This window comes from Amphiprion ocellaris, chromosome 3 (assembly GCF_022539595.1).
Source record: "Amphiprion ocellaris isolate individual 3 ecotype Okinawa chromosome 3, ASM2253959v1, whole genome shotgun sequence".
Classification (NCBI taxonomy): domain Eukaryota; kingdom Metazoa; phylum Chordata; class Actinopteri; family Pomacentridae; genus Amphiprion; species Amphiprion ocellaris.
Window position 1 is genome coordinate 36,968,586 of NC_072768.1, and position 23,364 is coordinate 36,991,949.

Here is a 23,364-nt window from a genome sequence, read left to right on the forward strand (position 1 = left end):
TAAGTGAATAAGGTGTCGTTTCTTTTCAACATTTGACCTCTAAAATAATCTTTTGTCTCGTCTGCCGTGTTCTTTCTGTCTGTGTTCTCCCGTTAACTGATCTCTAGATCTCTGCGGACAGAAAAAGGTTGGTCTTTAGGTGACTCAGATGTAACGAGGGTCCTCTTCAGCATCGATCCTCCGACCTGCAGGACGTCTCGGCTCAGCGTCGGAGCTGGAGAGCCTACAGAGGGAGGGGGGAAGATAAATAAGCCCATAAAGGATGCTTTGAGTCAGCCGAGGAGGTGCAGAGGAGGAGAGGGGGCTCCGGTCAAACAGCCCCCGGCTTGTCGGAGGCTGCATTGCAGAGGGAGGCAGGGGAGAAGGAGGAGGAGGAGCAGGAGGAACTCTGCTGCAGACAGGAGGTGCTGATGCTGCAGAGCTGAGGAGATAGTCAGGCTTCATGGTGCGAATGAGGAGCCGCCGGGATGGAGAGCAGAAGAGGAGCCAGAGAGTCGGATAGCTGCTGCCCAGAGACCACCTCTCTGCTGGGGGGCTTCATGCCCTGGGACAGTCCTGGGAGATAGAAGGAGGAGGAGGCAGCAGGAGGAGGAGGAGGCTGGACGGAGGGTGGTGGTTTAAGGCTGCCCTGCTGTATTTTTGGATGTGGGATCTCCAAGCTGGAATAAAGATGTAGTGTGATCCGGGGGAAGGAGGGGGACAGAACAAGGAGAGTGCTGTGCTGAGGGGGAGGAGAGGGCTGGACGTCCCGGACCCACGGACCCACATCTGGGGGGAGACGGACGCCGAGGGTCCACTGGATCGGGAAGGTAAGGAGCTCCCGCCTCGCTTTTACATCAGGAAAACTTCTCATATTTGAATGAATGGATGAAAGTGTTCAGCTGCACGAACTGGACGGAAAGTTTCAGCACAGTTTGGATGTTTGGGCTCTAAAGAGGCTAAAAAATCACTCGGTGAAAGACTCGGTGTGTGTGTTTGTGTGTACATTACCGCTGGTTTTGTGTGTTTTTTTGTGTGTTTTGTGCTGCTGGCAGAAGCAGACAGTGACCGTTAGGAATCAGCCTGTTTCAAGGTTTCTGGCGTCTCCGGAGAAAAAACACTGGCCTGTTGGATTTTCCATGGCATCAGTGCAGAACCTGTCTGGTCTGGTGGCTGTTTTTTTTGTTGTTTTTTTTTAAATTTGCACAAAGCCTGCTGCTATTTGACAGCCTGAACACAGCGAGACCTCAGGTGAAGCAGATATATAGTGCTGGATCAGGATTAAAGCCAAACTGTGTGATATTTTCAAGGAAGAAATTAAATATTCTCCCTCCGACAAGTTGAATTCAACAGCTATCTTACTTTAGCAAACTTTTGGTAGCTTTAGATGGCTCACAAGCCAATAAAGATGCAAACTTTGGCACAGTAAATGTTTAATTTTAGTCAATATTGATCATTTAATGACCTATTTTTGTTCAAAAACCAGCAGAAATAAAGGTTTATCTCAACTTTAACAATGGAAAACACATAAATTAATAAATTAACCACATTAAATAGGAATAGTCTGACCTGGAGGTGCATGGAGGGAAATCAAACTTTATTTCAATGATCTATTTTTGCTAAAAAAAACAGCAAAGATGAAGGTTTATCTCAAATTTAACCAGTTTAACCTATTTTTAGAGGTACACAAGTGTTCTTTTAATGTTAGCACAACAGTGGAAAATACATAAATTAATAAATTAACCACATAAATAGAAATATATAGGAATGGTCTGATCTGTAGGTGCATGGAATTCAACCAAACTTTATTTTTTGTGCTTTTACAGCTGTTTCCATCTCATGAATTTAAGTAAAACCATTGAACAAGTTGAATTCCCAAGTCTGGTCTAACAGCTAGCTTACTTTAGCAAACTTTTGGTAGCTTCAGATAGCTCTTAAGCCAATGTCGATGCAAACTTTGTCATGATAAATGTTTAATTTTAGTCATTATTGATAATTTAATGACCTATTTATTAAAAAAACCCAACAAGAACAAAGGTTTATCTCAGATTTAACCACTTTAGTCTGTTTTTACAGGTACACAAGCGCCGTTTTAATGTTAACACAACAGTGGAAAACACAGAAATTAATAAATTAACCACATTAAATATTAATAGTCTGACCTGGAGGTGCATGGAGGGAAACCAAACTTTAATTTAATGATCTATTTTTGATAAAAAACAAGCAGAAATAAAGGTTTATCTTGTATTTAACCACTTTAGCCCATTTTTAGAGGTGCAAAAGTGCTCTTTAAGTGTTAGCACAGCAGTGGAAAACACATAAATTAATAAATTAACCACATAAATAGAAATAAATAGGAGTGATCTGACCTAGAGGTGGACCTGAACCTTTTCTTTTTGTGCTTTTACAGCTGTTTCCATCACATGCATTGAAGTAAAACTATCGAAAAAGTTGAATTCCCAAGTCTTGTACAACAGCTAGCTTCCTTTAGCAAATTTTTAGTAGCTTCAGATAGCTCATTGGCCAATATAGCTGCAAAATTTGTCACAATAAATGTTACATTTTAGTTATTATTTATAATTTAATGATCTATTTTTGATTTAAAAAAAAAAACAGCAGAAATAAAGGTTTATCTCAGATTTAACCACTTTAGCCTATTTTTAGAGGTGCACCAATGGTCTTTTAATGTTAACACAACAGTGGAAAACACATAAATTAATAATTAACCACATTAATAAGAAATAAAAGGAATGATCTGACCTGGAGGTGCATGAAACAGAAAACCACGAAGAAGGAGAGAGAAGTCAGAAATGACACAGATATACCTGCAACCTACAACGCAGAGAGACTGAGAGGAAAATCAAAGCTACTGGATGAATAAAATAAATGCATCATGGCTCAGAAACAGTGACCAGAGGAGCAAGTTGTTGGAGATACATTCAGCATGGAGAAACATCTTTCTACACATGATGAGCAGAGACTCAAAACTGGACTAAAAAATCTCCTAAATGATTAAAATCTTGTCCAAAATTACTCAAAAATGGTCATTTTAAACAAATTTTGAGTCATTTCAAACAAGATTCAAGTAATTTTGGACAGTTTCCAGTTCATTTTACACTATTTATGAGTAATTTTGGACTAGTTAAGCTAGGTCAGTTAGGCTAACAGAGTAGCTGCTAGCTGGCATGGTAGACTAGCTAGGATTTAGCTGTTTAGCTTACAGAAAAAGTATTTGGTGGTGGTTTTTGTTTTAATTTTCTCACCTATATGTTGTTATTTAACTCAATTCTTCAAATATAGGAGGAGCAAATTCCAAAAACAAAAGGAAAAGTGGCAAATTTAGCTAAATATATGTCACCAGCACTGACTTTAAGCAAACTAGCTGTAGCTAGCTTAAGTGGCTAATATTGTTTTAAAGTTTTAAAGTTCTTGTACTGTTGCAGGTGTTTAACATTTAAAAAAAAAAAAGAAAACAGTTTTATCCCAGTGTTGTTTTAAACTCAATTCTTCAAATGCAGGAGGAGCAAATTCCCCAAAAAACGGGGAAAAGTAGCAGATTTAGCTAAATATATCTCACCAGTACAGACTTTATGCTAACTAGCCGTAGCTAGTTTAAGTCCAGTAATATTGTTTTAAAGTTCTTGCACTGCTGCGCGTGTTTATATATATATATATATACATATTTAACAAACATTGTTAATTCAGTGTTCTTCAGATATAGGAGAACAAATTTTTTTCAAAAAATAAAAATGACACATTTAGCTAACCAGCACTGTCTTCGTGCTAACTAGCCATAGCTAGCTTAAGCATGGTAACATTGTTTTAAAGTTGTACTGTTGCGTGTGTTTATATATTTTTTTAAACAAGAAAATAGTGTTAATCTAGTGATGTTTTTAAAACGAATTCTGACCAAAGGAGCAAAATAAAAATAAAAATTTAAAAAAAAAAAAAAAACAGGGATAAAGTGTCAGATTTAGCTAAATATATCTCACCAGCACTGACTTCATGCTAACTAGCTGTAGCTAGTTTAAGTTCAGTAATATTGTTTTAAAGTTCTTGTACTATTGCCTGTTTATTTTATTAAAAAAAAAAACAACAAAAAAATAGTGTTGATGGGATATAAAGGAGGCAGAAATAAAACAGAATTATCCTTTAAACTCAAATCTTTTGCACCTTTTAGTTTGGTGAGTAAATAATTTGACTCTAAACCTCCAGAAATTTTCAGCTATTTCAGTAAAACGTCATCTTGAAAGTCCATCACAGCTTCAGTGACAGTCTGACGTCACTCCTGAGGTATAAAAGGAATCATTTAGTGAACGTTACCTTTCAGTTTCCCACCTTCCCTCCTGTTTCTTTGCTCCACCCAGCAGTCATTTCCCAACATTTCCCCTCCCTTCCCTCCCTGCTTGGTAAAAGTCCCTGTTCTGGGCCAAAACCATCACTCACCTTCTCCACCTGAAGCTCATTCAGCCTCAGAGCCAAGATATCTTCACCAGTTTTCACCTGATTAATGGGATTTTTACAGATTTTTCTAACCTAATGTGGCTCATTTGGATTTACCTGCATCCTGGAGCTTCTTTCAAGCGAAGACATGGATCTAAACCTGCATCTGGAGCTACAAAAATCACTCTTTTTTTTTTTTTAACCACTTTTACGTCAGAAATGTAACTTTTCCTTGATTTCAAGCTGAAGATTCTATTTTTCTGAAGATGACAAAGGTGATGACTTGTTTTTTTACCTTCAATAACGTGTCATTTCGTGGGGGGTTGGTTTCTGTGGATTTCTGCTCAAGTAGAAACTCGTCCTTCTGCTTTTCTAATGAAATCTGCTCCATTAGCTGCAGTTTATCAAGCAGAAACATTTCACTTTTCATTTTTATCTCCCCTCCTGAGTGTCCAGATGTAACCTTCAGGGGTAATTGCACCTCGGCATTTAATCCCGACCCCCCCAACAGCCCCTCCGGACACTGTTGCCCCTCTAATCAGGCAGTCTGCTGGTTTTCTGCCTCCAGGCATCCAGGCTGGTGGCTTTAATCCACGTGGATCTCACGCTGAGCAGAGCCTCTTTTCTCTTCTGCCTCAGTGGAGAAAACTAGATCCTGACACAAATCCCAGATGGACATCGAAGATCAGAGACCTTTGAAGTGTCCATGTGGTGAAATTAGCTCAAAACAAACGAAAAAAAACAGGGATTATTATGCATTAACTTTAAGATAAGATGGAATTTGTGCCAAATATGACATGAAAATAGATGCAAAAGCAGTAAAATAGAATGATGATACATTACTAAAATGCTAAATGGTTGTTCCATCTCCAACCACTCGAATCTCTGCTCCACAATCTCCGATTTGTCTGAAATTTTCATAAAATATGGACATTTATCAAGATATATGTGGAATTTTAGCTTCATACATCAAACATTTTCTGAGATAATTAAAAATAAAAAAAAATATCCGCCAACCAACTTTCAACAAATTTTTTTTTGGATTAAAATTTGAGGCTTCTTGAACCACAATATCTCAGAAAATATGAAAGATTTAAGCCTTAAATTTTCTGAATTTCAGAAAATGAACCACATGTTCATGTTAAAAATATATTTTCTTAGTTATAATTTAAATATGTTCTGTTCTACTTGGATTATTCTATCTACCAGTATTTTCATTTTTGTGGTACAACTCATCAAACTTGCTCAATCAGTATTAAAAGCTCAACAAATATATACATTTTTTCACATTTATGACCAAGTATTTCACATTAAAAGCATTCTAAATGTTTATTTGTTGTATTATTGTGACATACAGCTACATGTGGTTCAGAAAATATCCGTAGTTCACTTCTGCTTTGTAAGTTTTTTGTTAATTTGAGCTCAAAGATGAGACTTTTCTTCATATCTTCATTTTTTTGTCATATTTCAGCTCACCCATAATCAGACATTATTCCATCTACTTGTCCAATATTTTGTATTCTGAATCAATGACATGATAAGAACTAACAGAGAACATTTCAGGTTTTTATCTTTAATAGTTTCTGAGATGTTGTTGTTCAAACAGCCTCAAATTTTAATGTGAGAAGAAACCGTCTGAAAGCGGGTCAATGGGCAGATTTTAAACCAAGTTTATCTTGGAAAGTATTTCATTTTTCTTGTTAAAATTTCACAGATACCAAGGTTCAAGGTTACTTTATCTATACCTGTGGGTTTGTTTTGAAGAAGAAATGATTGCATTTGGCGTTCTATTACCAAACACACATTGAACCTGACCTTGATCAAGTGCCAAGACAAAAAAAATGCTCAGTGTTCCCAGAGAAGACAAAAGATAAGACAAAATAAACAAAATCAAGATACATTTAAAAAAAAAAAAACCCTTGGGGAAATAAAAAGCAATCTCTGGGATAAAAACCAGGATAAGAACATAAAATTTAAAAGTCACATTTTAGGTCAGTAAAGCTACATTTGATCACAACGATGCGTCAGAACATGTAAATAATAATGAAATTGCGGCTGCTTTGCCATTTAAGTAAAGTGTAGAGACAGTCTGGATCCTTCTGCTGTTCAATGAAGGCAAAGAAAACGTTCTACATTAGTTTGTTTGGTGCAGGACAGAGTCTAAAAGCAGAATTAAAGCTACAAGCAGCATTGATCGGATCCTCTTCATCCTTGCTGGTCAGTAAATCCAAGCATGTCCACCAGGTGGCGCAGCGACTGAGAGTGTATTTCGGCCTGTGGATGTGATGAGGGTCGGACTCTGATCACATTTGTAAAGTTTGAGGCAGATTGGAGCATGTACAGGGTAGTTATACATCACTTCCTGTTCCATGGCGAAACATCCAAAATCGCTGCATTCCACTGGCTGCCATTTCCACGTCCTCAGACCTTCGCAGAGCATTTTGATCACTTTTGATCACCCACGCCTGATGTACATCCTGGCCAAATTTGAGCTCTGCTGGGGTTACCCTGTTTGAGTTTATAGCTTTTGAAAATGTGCAAAAATTGGTCCAAAATTTTCCAAAATGTGACACATAATTCAAAATGGCTGACTTCCTGTTGGGTTATGGGTATCTGTGCAAGAGGCTTTTTTGTGCATCGTGACGACTTACATATGTGTACCGAATTACGTAGCTGTAGGTGAAATGTGGTTCGGGGGCTGAATTTTCATAATATTGCAGGGGGCGCTATTGAGCCATTTTGGCACATTTTTGAATTATTACTGTACTTTCTTCGTCAGATGGAGGAAACGTATTTTTGATGCCCTAGACAGGATGCTTTTCGGTGGTCCTGATGCGTGTGGAAATTTTCACGTGTTTTCGAGAACGTTTAGGGCGAAAAAAAGAGTTTCTTCCGTCCAACGAAGAAAGTGCAACAATAATTCCTAGCATTCCAATATGATTCTCACACCACTACAAGGTGCTACATGGTCCCAATTAAAGAGTTAAATTAGTCTGTGAGCTCATCTACGGCTCACCTCAACACCTGCTTTTAGCTCTTTAACAAGCTAATAGGAAGCTAATATTTCAAACTTTTTTCCAACCAACCCATTATTTTAAATATAGTTGCATTTATCTGACTGTTTAGATTTTTCTCTGCTTTTCAGATCTCAAGTTTTCATCATTAGTATTCTCTCACAAAGTGTCAGATTCCCCAGATTCCCTTGAAACTTTCTCATCATAACCTATGGATATTTAGAATGCGTAGTTTTTACGCTTGTTTTAATTCTTCTGATTTTAGCAAACATCTTTCTGCAAAACAAATCTACCCATTGGCATAAATAAAGTAACCCTGAACCTTGAGCCTGAATGTTTGCACTGTTCAGTAAACAGAGCAGAAAAAGCCCCAAATAGAAAACTAGAGTGGGTGTTTTAGAGAAATTAGGGTTAAACTCTGGTATTGAGGTTATTCTAAAGAACATCTAAATGACCATGATGACACACAATGACAAAGCTGCTGAGGGGAAATGTTTTGTGTCTGATCCAAAACCTCTATTTGCAAAATTCCCCCTTTTCCACCATATTCAGATTCTCCTGCAGAGTTTATCTTCCCTGCAGAGCTCAGAGCCAGAATGTAAATCTGTACGTCCACTCAGGGAGGAGGATAAACCGACTGAATGCAAAATATAAATATGAGTCTGTCCTACAGCAGGGCCAGGTGGGGCTGGAGGTAATTCATGAATGAAAGGGCAGAATTGTTCCTGTTGCTCCCGAGCTCCGTCCAAACTCCGCCTGGCCTTTAATTAGAGCTATTAACCCAGAGAGGAGGGGAAGCAGAGGGGCTGATGGGAGGAGGACGTTAGATTATTACAGGAACAGTGGTGGGAACAGAAGCAGGTATTTAATTAAACTCAGAAGAAGCTGCAGCAGAAGTAGAGGTTGTAGTAGATGGAGACGTAGAAGCAGCAACAACAGTAGTGGCAGAACAGAAGTGAGTCAGTTTAGACCCTTTGAGACATTTTATGTCGGCTTCATGTCTGAGGAAACATCATTAAGGAAGTGGAGACACTTTGATTTGTACGTTTTCCATCAATGGGGCTCAAACACTGAAGAAAGTCCTAAAATCTCCAGATATTCTGTGTGTGTTTGCCCATCAACACACAAAAATATCAAAAATCTAGATAACAAAGCACAAACATGTCAAAAACCTGAATATTAACACCCAAAAATGTAAAGAAGAGTGAGATTAACTCACTAAGACATCAAAAATCTAAATATCGATGCATAAAATTATCAGTAAACTAAATTTTAATGCAAAAAAGGTGTCAAAACCTGGATATTAATGCAGAAAAGTATAAGAAATCTAGGTGTTAACACACAAAAGTGTCAAATTACTGGATAGTAATACACAACACTGTCAAAAACTTAGAAAATAAGACACAAAAGTGTCAAAAACATGGATATTAACACACAAAAGGTCAATAAAACTGGGAAATAACACACAAATAGCCTGGATAGTATTGACAAAAGTGTCAAAAAAGAGTGGACATTAGGCCACAAAAATGTAAATAATCTAGATATTAATGCACAAAAGTGTTCAAATACAAAATCTTAATGCACAGAAGTGCCAAAAATTGAGATAACAATGCCCAAAAGTGTCAAAAACCTGAATATTAACACACAAAAGCAACAAAACTCTAAATATTAATGCAGAAAAGTGTCAGAAATCTAGATAGAAACCCATAAAAGTGTCAAAAAACAAGATTTTATTGACAAAAGTGTCAAAAAAGTGGATACAGTAGGCCACAAAAATGTAAATTATCTGGATATCAACAAGCGAAAGTGTCAACAGCATTGATTATAATACATAAAAATGGAAAGATTCTAGATATTAATGCAAAAAAGTGTTCAAATTCCCGATATTGATGTACAAAAATGTCAAAAATCTTGGATATTAAGATACAAAAATGTAAATAATCTAGATGTTAGCATATGAAAGTGTCAAAAACCTTGATTATAACACACAAAAATGCGAATAATCTTGACATTAATGCAAAAAAGTATTAAAAATGTAGACATTAATGCACCTAAGTGTCAAAAAACCTGGATGTTAACACACATGAGTGTCAAAAACCTGCATATTAATGCAAAAAAGTAAAAAATCTAGACAGTAAGTCACTAAAATCTGAATATTCTGGACATTAACACACAAAAGTGTCAAAAATTGGATAATAATGCACAATAATGCAAATAATCTGGATATTAGCATATAAAAGTGTCAAAAACCTTGATTATAACACACAAAAATGTGAATAATTTAGATACTGTTGCACAAAAGTGTCAAAAAACCTGGATAATAACGCACAAAAATGTAAATAATCTGGATATTAGCATATAAAAATGGCAAAACCTTGATTATAACATACAAATGTGGAAAAACTAGATATTAATGCATAAAAAGCGTCTTTTCTTAATACGAGACCTCCAGTATGAGACCCTCCAGATGTTTGTTTACAGTCTTGTTCCAGTCTGTCCGTGGCTCCGCCCTCCTGATGACATCACAGACGTGTAACAGAGTTGAGCAGTGACATCAGTGGCTGTGGGCTGGTTCTCACCCCGTACAGTTTGCTGTGATTTAACTGGAGTTGTGTTTTCAGCTGATGGAGGCCGATGAAAGGCTTCACTCTGTCAAACAGGAAGTGACACTTTGGTGGACTACCGAGGACCAACAAGGTTCTTCTGTCGGAGCTCTGAGGCCCGTTAGAGTCACCTGACCGCCATAAAACACACCTGTGTCACGTAGAAAACGTGTAGGTTTCATACATGCTGAAGGAGAAACACCCTCTGGCATTTAAAACACGTGAAGGAAAACCAGCTCTGTGCAACTACAGACGACACGATAATAAAACTAAAAGTTACGCAACTAGACACAGAATAAAAATATAAACATACAAAACCATGTATTAAAACAGTCCTATCTACAGTATCAATAAAAAGCATTCACCTTTAATTGCTGTTCAACACTGAAAACTACACCGTGTCCCAAAAGTTTGTTTTCCTTTTACTCAGTAACCAGTATTTCCCCCTTCTCCTGTGCTGTGTTCACTCATTAACGCACAAAAATATCAAAAATCTAGATAACAAAGCACAAATGTGTTCAAAAATCTACATATTTCTAGACGAAGATGTAAAAAAAAATGTATATTAACACCCAAAAATGTAAAGAATCTGGAGATTGTCGCAGTAAGACTTTAAAAATCTAGATATTGAGGGATTAAATTGTCAATCAACTAGATTTTAATGCTAAAAGGTAAACATAAATTGTCTGGCTGACCCCAAACTGTTGAACAGTAGTGTAAGTAGAGAGGGCGTTCATCAGAGAAAATCCAGTTCTCCCAGTCTTTGGGAGTCAGAGTTATGGACTTCTTTTGAAAGCCAGTCTCTTCTCCTTTTGTGGTTTGGTGACTTGAGGGGTACGTTGCCTCTTGTAAGCTTTCAGCCCCAATGTTTCTGTTAAACCACGATGTACAGAGTTCTGTGAAACGTCTTCTCTGACTGCTGTCTTTTATTCCCTCGGCTTTTCTCATCAGATCCTTGACTCTTGCAGTTCGGCCAGATGGAAGTTAATTAACTCTCATGTCGTCCTGCAGGTCAAAACTGACCCCTTTTAAAGTTTGAAAACATGGAAAAATATATATATTTTCACAGTGAAACTTCTGATGTCCACATTTTCAACATTTTTGGGAAATTTTGGATGGGGAAAAAAGATATGTTGAAAAAAAATGTTTCGTAAGAACACTCACAAAAAAAATCAACCAAAATCCAGTGAATTTCACTGGATTTTGGTTGATTTTTATGTAAATGTTCTTAAAGAAAACATTAGAAGTTCTACTCATATATATATGGAATCACTTTAGATATTTTTAGGATTTTTTTGGAAGATTTTTACTCATTTTTTGAAAATATTTACAAGAATTTTCTTGCCAAATTTGGGGGATTTTTTTTTTAAATAAAACTTTTAAGGGAAACTTTTAAGGAATTATTGGAATTTTCTTCCTGAAGGTTTTGCAAATTTTCAGAAATTTGGGGAATTTTTTTTCTGAATTTTTGGATTTTTTTCAGACAAGGAAACAATATTTTTTGGTGCCTGTAAATGAGAACAACAGGAGGATTAATTAAACCTAGTTCTGCTTGAGTGTCTCTCCCAAAGCTTTAATCATCACTTTAGCTTCATTAATCCTCCTGTTGTCTTCATTTACAGGCACCAAAAAATATCGTTTCCTTGTCTGAAAAAAGCCCCAAAAATTCAGCAAAAAAAATTCCCCAAATTTGTAAAAATTTGCAAAAACTTCAGGAAGAAAATTCCTTAAAAGTTTCCCTTAAAAGTTTTATTTAAAAAAAATTTCCCAAATTTGGCAAGAAATAAAAACTTTTTTAAAAAATGTAAATATTTTCAAAAAATGAATAAAAATCTTCCAAAGAAATCCTAAAAAAATTTCTAAAGTGATTCCATATACAGTATATCAGTAAAACTTATATTTTCTTTAAAAACATTCACATAAAAATCAACCAAAATCCAGCTAGTTTCACTGGATTTTGGTTGTTTTTTTTCTGAATGTTCTTAAAAAAACATTTTATTTAATATTTATTTTTTTCCACCAAAAAATGTTCAAAAATTTCCCAAAAATGTTGAAAATGTGTAAGTTTTCCCTGTGATTATATATATATATATTTTACACATTTTCAAACTTTAAAACAGGTCAAGTTGACCCGCAGGACGACACGAGGGTTAAGAGAACATTTCAAGCACTTTTGCATCTTCATTCTTTATCTTCCTCCCCCTCCAGATGCCCTCTCGCTGCAGGAATGCGCTGAACATCGTGCTCACCACCCTCTTTGCAGCGGTGGTCCTCTTCACCATCCTGCTGGCCTACGTCACAGGTGACCTCCACCTGCAGAAACATCTACCTGAGGATTAGAAGTGACGCTGTGATGCTCATCGTGTTTGTGGTCTTCTGTCCTCCAGGCTACCAGTTCATCCACACCGAGCAGCACCACCTCTCCTTCGGCCTCTATGGCGCCTTCCTCTCCCTGCACCTCCTCCTCCAGAGCCTCTTCGCCTTCCTGGAGCACCGGCGGATGAGGAGTCCGGCCCGGCCTCAGCACCTCCGCCGCTCGGTGGCGCTCTGCATCGCCGCCTACCAGGAGGACCCCGACTACCTGAGGAAGTGTCTGCGCAGCGTCCGCCGGATCTCCTTCCCGGGCCTGAAGGTGGTGCTGGTGGTGGACGGGAACCGGCCCGAGGACCGCTACATGATGGACATCTTCCAGGAGGTGATGGGCGGCGCCGACCAGGCCGGCAGCATGGTGTGGAAGGGCAACTTCCACAGCGACGGCAGCGGGGGAGGCGGCGTCGGAGGCGGAGGGAGGAGCACGGTGCACATGGAGGAGGCCGGACGAGTCGCCCGGCTGGTCAGAGGATGCAGATTCTCCTGCATCATGCAGGAGTGGGGAGGCAAGAGGGAGGTGATGTACACCGCCTTCAAAGCTCTGGGAGACAGCGTGGACTATGTGCAGGTAGGAAAGACAAAACAGCAGAATAAAAACTTTAAATTAGTGGTGGGACACGACTGAAAAATGTTATCTAGTTAATGCCATCAACCCTCGTGTCGTCCTGCTGGTCAAAATTGATCCGTTTCAAAGTTTGAAAATGTGGAAAAAAAAATAAAAAATTCTCAGTGAAACTTCTGATGTCCACATTTTCAACATTTTTGGGAAATTTTTGAACATTTTTTGGTGGAAAAAAAATGTTAAAAATGTTTCTTGAGAACATTCACAAAACAAAACTGGGAAAGTGTTCAAGTAAAGTCTGAGTCCACCTGCAGGAGAATGAACAGATGGAACCTAATGGGTCGCGGTTCTCAGGTGGAACCTAACGGGTTGCGGTTCTCAGGTGGAACCGAACAGGTGAGCGTTCTCAGGTGGAACCTAACGGGTCGCGGTTCTCAGGTGGAACCTAACGGGTCGCGGTTCTCAGGTGGAACCTAACGGGTCGCGGTTCTCAGGTGGAACCTAATGGGTCGCAGTTCTCAGGTGGAACCTAACGGGTCGCGGTTCTCAGGTGGAACCGAACAGGTGAGCGTTCTCAGGTGGAACCGAACAGGTGAGCGTTCTCAGGTGGAACCTAACAGGTGAGCGTTCTCAGGTGATCAGAGCAGGTGTCCGTCTGTCCTTTATTCCTGACAACATACAGAAAGTAAAGTATGACACAAAGACTCTGGTAAAATGGGAGGGGCTAAGGGGCTGAGTGATGATGGTCTGGCCTCTGATTGGCCAAGCTCCAGAGCTGAGGAGCAGGAAGCAGATCCAGGAGATCCTGAGAACACATTCCAGCCAGTTCAGCTGGAGTTTGGTTCATTTTTATGTCAATGTTCTTAAAGAAAATAGATATTTGTAGGATTTTTTGGAAGATTTTTACTCATTTTTTTAAAAAAATATTTAAATATTTAAGAATTTTCTTGCCAAATTTGGGGGACTTCTTTTAAAATAAACTTTTTTTAAGGGAAACTTTTAAGGAATTATTGGAATTTTCTTCCTGAAGGTTTTGCAAATTTTCAGAAATTTGGGGAATTTTTTTTCTGAATTTTTGGATTTTTTTCAGACAAGGAAACAATATTTTTTGGTGCCTGTAAATGAGGACAACAGGAGGGTTAAACCTGCTACATAAATAAATTTGATTTAATACGACGTTAACTGAGGATTTTGGCAACAGTGTTGACATTCAAAATTTTCCATTAAATACCAGTGAAACTCTGAAAAACACTGAGAATAAAATAATCCCATTACAGAAAAACATTTATATTCAGCTGCACAACCAAACCAGATATTATTTGACTCAGCCGTGGTTCTGATTTAATATCAGCCTGCTGCTGCATGCTGATGTCCACATTCATCTGACTAAATATATGCTTGATTATTTAATTATCTCTGAACATTTGATGCTATGAATAATTTCCAGACACTGACATCAGAGCAGCAGTAGTTCCTTATGTTATAATACGAGAGCTGTTTCAAGTAACCGGTCACTATAAGAGTCCAACAAACAAAATGTTTCCAATCTTTTATTTTTTAGCAAGTTTAATCGGGTGAAATTAATTAAGTGTAATTGTCTAGTGGCACTAAATATGTTTAAATTAGAGCTGAAACTATCCGGATCAGGTCATTTTGAGACATCTGGTGCTAGTTTGCGACCCGAGAAGAAAGTTGACCTTCAATGTTTTTTTATGTTTCAATATTTAAATATTGTACACATTTGCAGTTCAAAATCAGTTTTGTTGTTTGAGTATTTTAATTTTTCTTACAATCCAAAAACTGCTGCAGAAAATGGTGTTCAAGAAAGTTTAGTTTGTCAACTTTAAACTTGTATTCATAATTATAGTAATTAAGTGCAAAACACAAGAAAATTCTCATTAAATAATGTGCAAAAACTCATTAAAACAACTTTTTTTTAATGAATAATCAACTCAGAGACTTCCAATCATCTACTAATCATTAAGTAACTGAAAATACCTTTAATACCTTTAAAGCTGCTGCCAAAAACCTCTGTTAACTTACCATTAAATCAAATTAAATTGATTTATACATCAGATTTAAAAACAACCTGATTTATGAGACAGGTAGCAAGATATTATGAACAAATTCCTTTAAAATAATGTGAAAAAACCCAGTTAAAACTACTTAATTTTTTATGAATAATCAACCTAAAAACTTGTGTTTATGCTATTAATCATTAAATAGCTGAAAATACCTTTAGACCTTGAAAACCTCTGTTAAAGTCGTATAAAAACAAATCAAATGTATTTATTTATTTTTACAGCAGGTTTAAAAACAGCAAGATATTATGATCAAATTCCTTATAAATAATGTGGAAAAACAGCTTAATTTTTTAGGAATAATAAACTTAAAAGCTTGTGTTTTTGCTACTATTCATTAAAATACCTTTAATTTTAGAGGAAAATTCATTCCTGTTGCTCAATATAGTTCATTAACTGAATAATATTTTCATTAGAAATTGTCTTAACTCAAAATGATTGATGCAAACTGTTGAGTTAACTGTTTTTATCGAGGCCAAACATTAATTTCTAGAGTGTAGAGTGACTCAATAATCCGTCTTTTGTACACAGAGTTTACGTCTCATTAATGAATCGGTGTCTGACGACCGGCTGAGTCTTTACTGCAGCTGTTGTTCGTCCTTCGTGTCCCTCTGAGGCCAGAGTTTGAGTCCGTTTGTGACCCGGAGCTGTAAACTCTGAATGAACCAGCTGGATCTCCGTCAGCAGCCTCTCATTTCTCCGCTGGATGTTAGAATTAAAACACCTGCAGCCTGAACGTGAGCTGGGTTTGACCCTCTGACAATCTGTTTCAGGTGTGTGACTCGGACACCGTCCTGGATCCGGCTTGTACCATCGAGATGCTGAAGATCATGGAGGAGGATCCGATGGTGGGAGGAGTCGGAGGAGACGTGCAGGTAAGTGGAATGAACCAGGATTTAAATCCAGCTCCTCTGAGGATGTTTTACCTCTGAACAGATCCTGTTAAAGTGGGGTTGTACTTCCTGAATGTTCAAGACATTTCAGGGTTTCAAGGTGTTTAATGTTGTGGAAGTTCAGCGAGGTGGAGAGAGGATGAGGAGGCAGACAGGAGGAGAGTCAGATGGCTGAGGTTGAGAGGAAGGTTTACTGATATGAGGAGAAGTGACACCGACAGAGCAGCAGTACATGCAAGCAACACCAGCATCACTTCTGAGGATTCTCCTGATCTTTGGGTAAATATTGTAATTGATAGAAGGTCAGATTTAGATTACAGACCAATATAGAGACAACTGGTCTGCTTCGTCATGTCAGAATACACAATATCTGCCTGTCTAAAGGCCATTATCACCTTAGAAAGGGGAATAGTCACTGACTGGTACATTTGAATTTAGATCAAGTTTGTCAAACTCATTTTAGTTCAGGGGCCACATTCAGCCCAATAGAATCCCAAGGATTGGTAAAATCACAGCTTAATAACCTATAAATAGCCACAACGCCAAAAAGTACAATTCTGAAAGTGTTCACATTTAATCTTTTTCAAAACATTATACGCAACCTGAAATTTCTAAAGAAAAATGAGTCAAATGCCTCAGTTTATCATTTACACATTACAACTTACAGATCACAGTTTAAAGGCACGAAATATTCAGTCACAGTTATCTGGAGCTGAATGAAAAAGGATTTTACTTTTTAATGAAAACGGCTTATTTTAAATTGACATTAATTTCCACATCTGTGTAGTAATCCTGACCACCACATCATACAAACTAAATGGGAACCATTAAGTAAGAAGCTCAAGTTGTTCATCTTCCTTGTTAATGCAGAAAATTTATACACAAAACTACATAAAACTTGTGTCAAATTTAAAATAGCAGTTACTTTTATTGAAAAATTGCAGTTAATGTCGCCGTTTGTTTGACACCCCTGATTAAGATGCTTTATTTAAATTTCTAGGATTTCACCTTTTCTTACATTTTATAGACCAAACAACTTGAAAAAACAATCAACTCTTTAATCAACAATGAAAATAAGTAGCTCTAGTTTAGCTGATGGTTCCTTGGAGTATTTTCTCAAACTGAAACTTTCAGGGAGTCTGGTGGTAAAGCAGCTTTACAAATATGTGTGTGTAGATTCTCAGTCATCCAGGTCATGGTAGTCGTAGAAGCTTCAGTAGAAATCAGCTGGACTTCTCTTCTAGGTCCAGGACCTACAAGAGAAGTCCAGTTGCTTTACAAACTTTCTGCCACTTCTCGAGCTCGCTTTAAGATGTTATAAATATACAGTTAAAGTTTTTTTTCCAAGTTTTTTCTACCTCATTTAATACACCTCTATATGGGCACCATTAGTTGCACAAAACACATCAAGATGGTACTTGATTTCTTGCCATGTTTGCTGTAGCATAGCCTCATCAGTGGTGGCAATAGCATCAGAAATCTTTTGCTTCAAGTCAGTAATGTCCCGTATCTTTGTTCAATACACGATATCTTTAACATAACCGCATAGAAAGAAGTCCAAGGGAGTGATATCTGGTGAACGTGGTAGCCAAGGAATTGGCCCATCCCTTCCAATCCACCGGTCTGAGGAGTAGCCATTTTTTAAGGTTTCATTTAGCAGCACCTCTTTCACCAGCAGGAAACCTGAAACACACAATTTCAATGTGATTACAAACTTTAATAAACACTGATTACAATAAAACAAATCTGGTTAAGATATCTTATCAGCTGCCTTTGTAATAAATTCTTCAGACTGTAAAGAGACCTTATGGACACCCTGTACAATTTAAGCTTAATGTTGTCCTTTTCTTCCAGATCCTCAACAAGTACGACTCGTGGATCTCCTTCCTCAGCAGCGTCCGCTACTGGATGGCCTTCAACATCGAGCGGGCCTGCCAGTCCTACTTCGGCTGCGTCCAGTGCATCAGCGGCCCTCTGGGGATGTACAGGAACTCCCTGCTGCAGCGCTTCCTGGAGCCCTGGTACCACCAGACCTTCCTGGGCTCCAAGTGCAGCTTTGGCGACGACCGCCACCTCACCAACCGGGTGCTCAGCTTCGGCTACAAGACCAAGTTCACGGCTCGGTCGCAGTGCCAGACGGAGACGCCGACCCAGTACCTGCGGTGGCTCAACCAGCAGACTCGCTGGAGCAAGTCGTACTTCCGCGAGTGGCTCTACAACGCCCTGTGGTTCCACAAGCACAGCCTCTGGATGACCTACGAGTCCGTGGTCACCGGATTCTTCCCCTTCTTCCTGGTGGCCACGGTGATCCACCTGTTCTACCGCGGCCGGCTGTGGAACATCCTTCTGTTCCTGCTGACGGTGCAGCTGGTCGGAATGGTGAAGGCCACCTACGCCTGCTTCCTACGCGGCAGCCTGGTCATGATCTTCATGTCGCTCTACTCGCTGCTCTACATGTCCAGCCTGCTGCCCGCCAAGATATTCGCCTTGCTGACCATCAACAAGGCCGGATGGGGGACGTCGGGCCGCAGGAAGATTGTGGTCAACTTGATTGGCGCCGTCCCGGTGACGGTGTGGGCGCTGGTGCTGCTGGGAGGCGTGGCCTATACGGTGTACTGTGAAACCCAGGAGCCCTTCAGCGACACGGAGAAAGCCTTGTTGATAGCGGGGACGATCCTGTACGCCTGCTACTGGCTCATCCTGCTGGTGCTCTACCTGGCCATTGTCGCCAAACGGTGCAACAAGAGGGAGGAGCAGTATCACCTGCCGTATGCGGAGGCGTAAACCTGCCGCCAGAGAGCATGCTGGGACGTTTCTCTGCAGTACGACTCCAGCGAAGGTCTTCGTTGACCCTGTGAGCTGCTGGAGCGACGAGCTGCCTCACATCTTCATCACTGGTGCTATAAAAGGTGTGAATCCGAAATCTGAGCAGCTTTGGGGGGGAAAAGTCTCAAAGACGACTGGATCCATTCAGCTCTCCCAGTTCTATCAATGGTGCTGCACACTGAAAACCCAAGCAGAACCGATCCAGGTCATTAAGAGTTCACACACTCGCTCAGAAGAACATTAGGTAGTCGACGGGTGCAGGTTAGCGGTGAAAGTGTGAGTGTGTAGGAGGGTGCTTTTAATGAGTATCAAGCAAGAAAAGACACTAAATAAGTTTTTTATGTTTAAGATGATTTGCTCAGATTAGTCAGAGCGCTTATTTCGGGATATAAAAGTGGTGCAACTAAAGACCCGACTGTGCAGGAAAAGATGCTAATTTGTCGGCTTGATCTTTAGAAAGTATAAAGAAGAAGAAGTGAGAAAGAGAGTTTTCAGTGAGTCAGACACACATTGATGTTCTAGCTATTTACAGCTAATGTCTGTGGAGTTGATGTATGAGCAGAAAGAGCAGGAAAAACCCAGAACGGTTCAGGTTCTGTCTGAACACGCCTTAAAGAGCCCATATTCTGCACATATACAGGATTATAATTGTATTTTTGGGGTCTACTACAATATGTTTGTCGGCTTTAATGTTCAAAAACACGTCATTTCTGTCTGAAATGCTTCATTTATTTCCTGTCTCTTTAAGCCCCGCCTCCTAAAAGCCCAGTCTGCTCTGATTGGTCAGCTGGACCGACCAAAACCAGATAATGTTGGTTAATAAACCTGCATTTCTGAGTGCAGACAGAAAGATGGAGCTTTAGTAGGCAGCGAGGTGGCTGCTCCTTCTTTATTTGATGGCAAACTAGCTGCTAGCAGGATTTATGCAAATGTCTCACATGATGATGTAGATACGCAACAGAAGGAAAACCTGGACTTCAAATGAGGTGTTTCAGGCGCAGTGTTTTCCGTGGTGTGGATGTTGTAGGTTTGCAGACCTTTAATGTACACAAGAAAGCAGCTTTTGAAAATGCTGAAGCAAAGGAAGAACCAAAAAAACCAGAATATGGGTTCTTTAAAGTGTAATACATACTGTAACTCACAAGTCGAGAGAGTTACTGGTTGCTGTAATTATTCCTCCTGGATGCAACAAGCAACAAAAGTCCTTCCATTTAAAAAAAAAATGCCAATACTTAACTAATTACTCAGCAGCAGCAGGAATAACAAACTGTACTTTTATTACTGAGCCCAGCTCCGTCAGATACATACAGTATGTATGAATATAAAAGCAACTCTACATCTTTAACATACGTACATTTACCCCTTTGTGTTTGACACATACAGACATAAAGTGAAACTTCAACTGTGTTTCCATAAAATTATCAACCGACTTTCAAGCAAAGTTTTGAAATGTCACAAAAAACCTCCACAAGCAGCTTTGGAGTGAATGACCTCGGCTGCGTAGTGTTGTCAGAAGGTGGCGCTATAAGCTACGTTAGCTGTAATAAACAGAGTAGAAGAAGCCACAAACAAAAACAGTTTTTTGTCAACCACTAAAGAAGAAGAAACAAACCAAACTTTGTTCATCTAATAGAGAACAAAGGAAAGAATGAGGTTAATGTCAGGTGGTTTCGACCAATTTTCATGTCGTCTGGAGTCTCTAGAAGCAGAAACAGCTGATAAATTATATAAAGTAAATGATCACAATGTCAGCAATTTATTCAGAAATAGTGTTATCATTGTTTTGGAAGTAAAACGAGGTTGAGAGAGGATGAGGAGGCAGACACAGAGAAACACACCGAAGACTCATATGATTTAGGATTGAGAGTAAAGTTTATTGTCATCAGGAGAAGTGACACCAACAGAGCAGCAGTTCATGCAATCAATGCCAGCATCAGTTCTGAGGATTCTCTCTGACATTCGAGTATATATTGTAGTTAGGAGAAGGTCAGATTTAGATTACAGACGAATATGGAGACAAATCCTGAGTCTGCTTAGTCACGTCAGAATAGACAAGATCTAACCTTGACCATAGCAGAGTCCTGGCATATCTCCCTCCTACAGCGTCTGCCTGTTGGAAGATAATCTGGGATGACATCAGCTAACAGTTGCAAGGTAATACTTTAGAAAAGGGAAAGTAGTTTTTCTTTCACAATCACCTCCCATTAAGCTCATTTACTCTTCTTGTAAAACAACAAAAATCACCTCAAGTGAGTGCATAAACTTTTTTTTGCAAAACATTGCAGTTTCCATTGGCTTTTTCTAACACGATTCTTCAAAATGAATAAATAGAAATGTGGCTTTAATAAATGAACCTAAAATGCGAATTTCCAGACAGCCTCTCAGACTAAAAGTTATGCTTGAGTATGTCATTTAAAGATTTATTTAACATCCAAGTGGTCTTCTAATGTTGACTAGTAAAATGTTAATTCCACCACGGCACAGACCAGAAATTCTCTGCAATAAGGTGGAAAAAATGTGCATATTTCTGTATATACACATTCGCATTTGCAAAACATTAGTAAAAATCCAAAAATGTGCATCTCTACTGGACTGGGCCCTAATGTACATTCAAATAGGTGACAAAAACATCATGTGTTATGAACTGTATTACAGTGTAGTTGTGTTTTAGAAGGGTATTTCTAAACAAACAGCATCGACAGGAGGAATTACAGTGACCTTAAACTCTATTATACACGTTGAGTTCTGTATCAAGATCAAAAAATCAGACCATACAATGATGGAGACCAGCAGGTTTTGGATGTTTTGAGATGTTTTAAGATGTTTTTAGAGCCTCGTCATGGTTCATGTCCAGCTCTGAGTCCAGTCTTGTGTCCATCAGCCGTGAACAGCACAATCATCAGCTACGATCTTCCCAGAACAGACGATCGGAACGTTTCCGAACACGCAGCTGTATTTTTTGGTGCTGTTGAACAGTGTCAAACTTATCGTCGGTCCAATTCTCCGTTTACACTTTACCACCAGTGTGTTCCATCAGAGATTCTTTTCTATTACTGTAAAGGTGCCAAATTACTGTAATGTACCAGACGTTTTCCTGCCGGACTCCTAAACTTTGTTTGTTCCATCCATCAGCAGCAGCATAAAGACTGAACACCAAAGAGATTTTCTGCTAAGGTTTGTCCCAAAATCGTCCGTCAGCGTATCGGCATCGTGCCATTTAACTTAAGTTCATATTGTTTTATGTTGAGCTGGCTGTACATGTTCACACATACATTAAAAGAAAAATGTGTTTAGCTGGAGGTTCTTAGTCTCTGGGGTTACGAGAGCTCGTTTCTTAATGTCCAGATGTTTCCAGGATGCCGGAATTTTCTCTAGTCATTAAAAATTCTTACTGTTTTGGACACAATCCTCCCATTCATAGCCAATAGAGAGCGTCTTCATGGTTTAAAATGATTGCATGGACGTTTTCCCATTTTCCCTTACGCTGATTTGACCTTTTGTTCACTGTCTTGTGTGTTCACATGGAAAGAAATACATTTTCAATGCAATTACATGAATCAACCGAACCAGAGAGCAGCTTTTTCTGCTTTTATTTAACTTGTTTCAGAGCAAGTGAAACAGAAATTATTTTTTGGAAGCTCAGTAATTTTGACACTGATGGTGAGATGATGTGTCTGCTTTAAGTAGAATTTCTTGGACAAGTGTTTGATTCAACAGAAACGAGACGACATCCTGACCACTTCAGAGTCATGTCTGGAAAGAGGAAGTTCCAGATGTTTCTTACTCCAGCAACATTTCCAGATCTTCTTGGTTGATTCCCAGGCCAGAGGAGATATAAGAGGGTACTTTAAAAAGTTCCTGACCTCACTCGGAAAGAAAAGGCATAACTTCCATTTTGGGGAATAATTGTATCCTATAAAGTCTGATATCACTGCAACAAAACTATAAAGATCTACAGTTATGCCCAAAAATAGGAGTTACGCCCCTTGATTCTGGGTGAGGACATGAACTTCTTGAAGTACCCTTGTAAGTTGTGCCACAATTCAAGCACTGCATCCTTCAAAGACCAAATGCATCACAGTGGTGCGTCAAGGTTGTCCCATTTCGAATGTTGCCTTATTTTCCAACAGCTGGATCCTTCAAGGTTCAATCCATCACAAGATTCATTGTGCACCACTGCCGATTAGATTTTTTCCAAAGTATGGCAGACTACAAAAAAAAGCAGCTGCTGAGAAGCACACTTTTAAATCTAAGCCCTGGGTTTCAAGTCTATCAGCGAGCTAATGATGAAAATGTTCAAAATGTGTCCTTGCTGCTGTCAAGGCGGTGAGGCGTCAGGAATGGGGCTTGATAGTGTAAGGGTATTTACGTTACGAAGTCCTCTGTAAACCAACGTCTCATTTAAAACCGCTTGGTTCGGCCTTTGCAAAGCTTATCCATTTGTTGCTGTATCCTTCAAAGATTTTAGTTATCTATGAAGATCACGTAGAAGGACAGAAGTGAGAATACAAAGGATGTGGTCTACGTGGCCTTCAGAATAAGAAGACTATGAAGAACACAGAAACGGTAGACTTTATCCTTTCAATGATGCTG

At 39.0% G+C, this 23,364-nt stretch overlaps 1 protein-coding gene across 2 annotated transcripts; it reads left to right on the forward strand.

The window, feature by feature from the left end:
• The first annotated feature begins 201 nt into the window (after nucleotides 1-201).
• has3 (hyaluronan synthase 3) lies at nucleotides 202-22,070 on the forward strand. Of its 2 annotated transcripts, none has more exons than XM_023294411.3 (5): nucleotides 202-809; nucleotides 12,248-12,341; nucleotides 12,427-12,977; nucleotides 15,826-15,927; nucleotides 17,800-22,070. In XM_023294411.3, exons 2-5 carry the CDS (start codon nucleotides 12,248-12,250, stop codon nucleotides 18,727-18,729), a joined length of 1,677 nt encoding a protein of 558 aa, XP_023150179.2. In that variant the 5' UTR covers nucleotides 202-809; the 3' UTR covers nucleotides 18,730-22,070. The 2 variants fall into 2 exon arrangements, with proteins under 2 accessions (XP_023150179.2, XP_023150178.2); XM_023294410.3 differs by lacking the exon at nucleotides 202-809 and adding an exon at nucleotides 4,299-4,697.
• Nucleotides 22,071-23,364: the final 1,294 nt, after the last annotated feature.

Bases quoted from the DNA above. Each gene is read 5' to 3' on its own strand.
- has3 (XM_023294410.3), top strand. The intron at 12,342-12,426 runs GTGACCTCCACC...TCTGTCCTCCAG, and splicing joins CCTGCTGGCCTACGTCACAG to GCTACCAGTTCATCCACACC. The intron at 12,978-15,825 runs GTAGGAAAGACA...AATCTGTTTCAG, and splicing joins ACAGCGTGGACTATGTGCAG to GTGTGTGACTCGGACACCGT.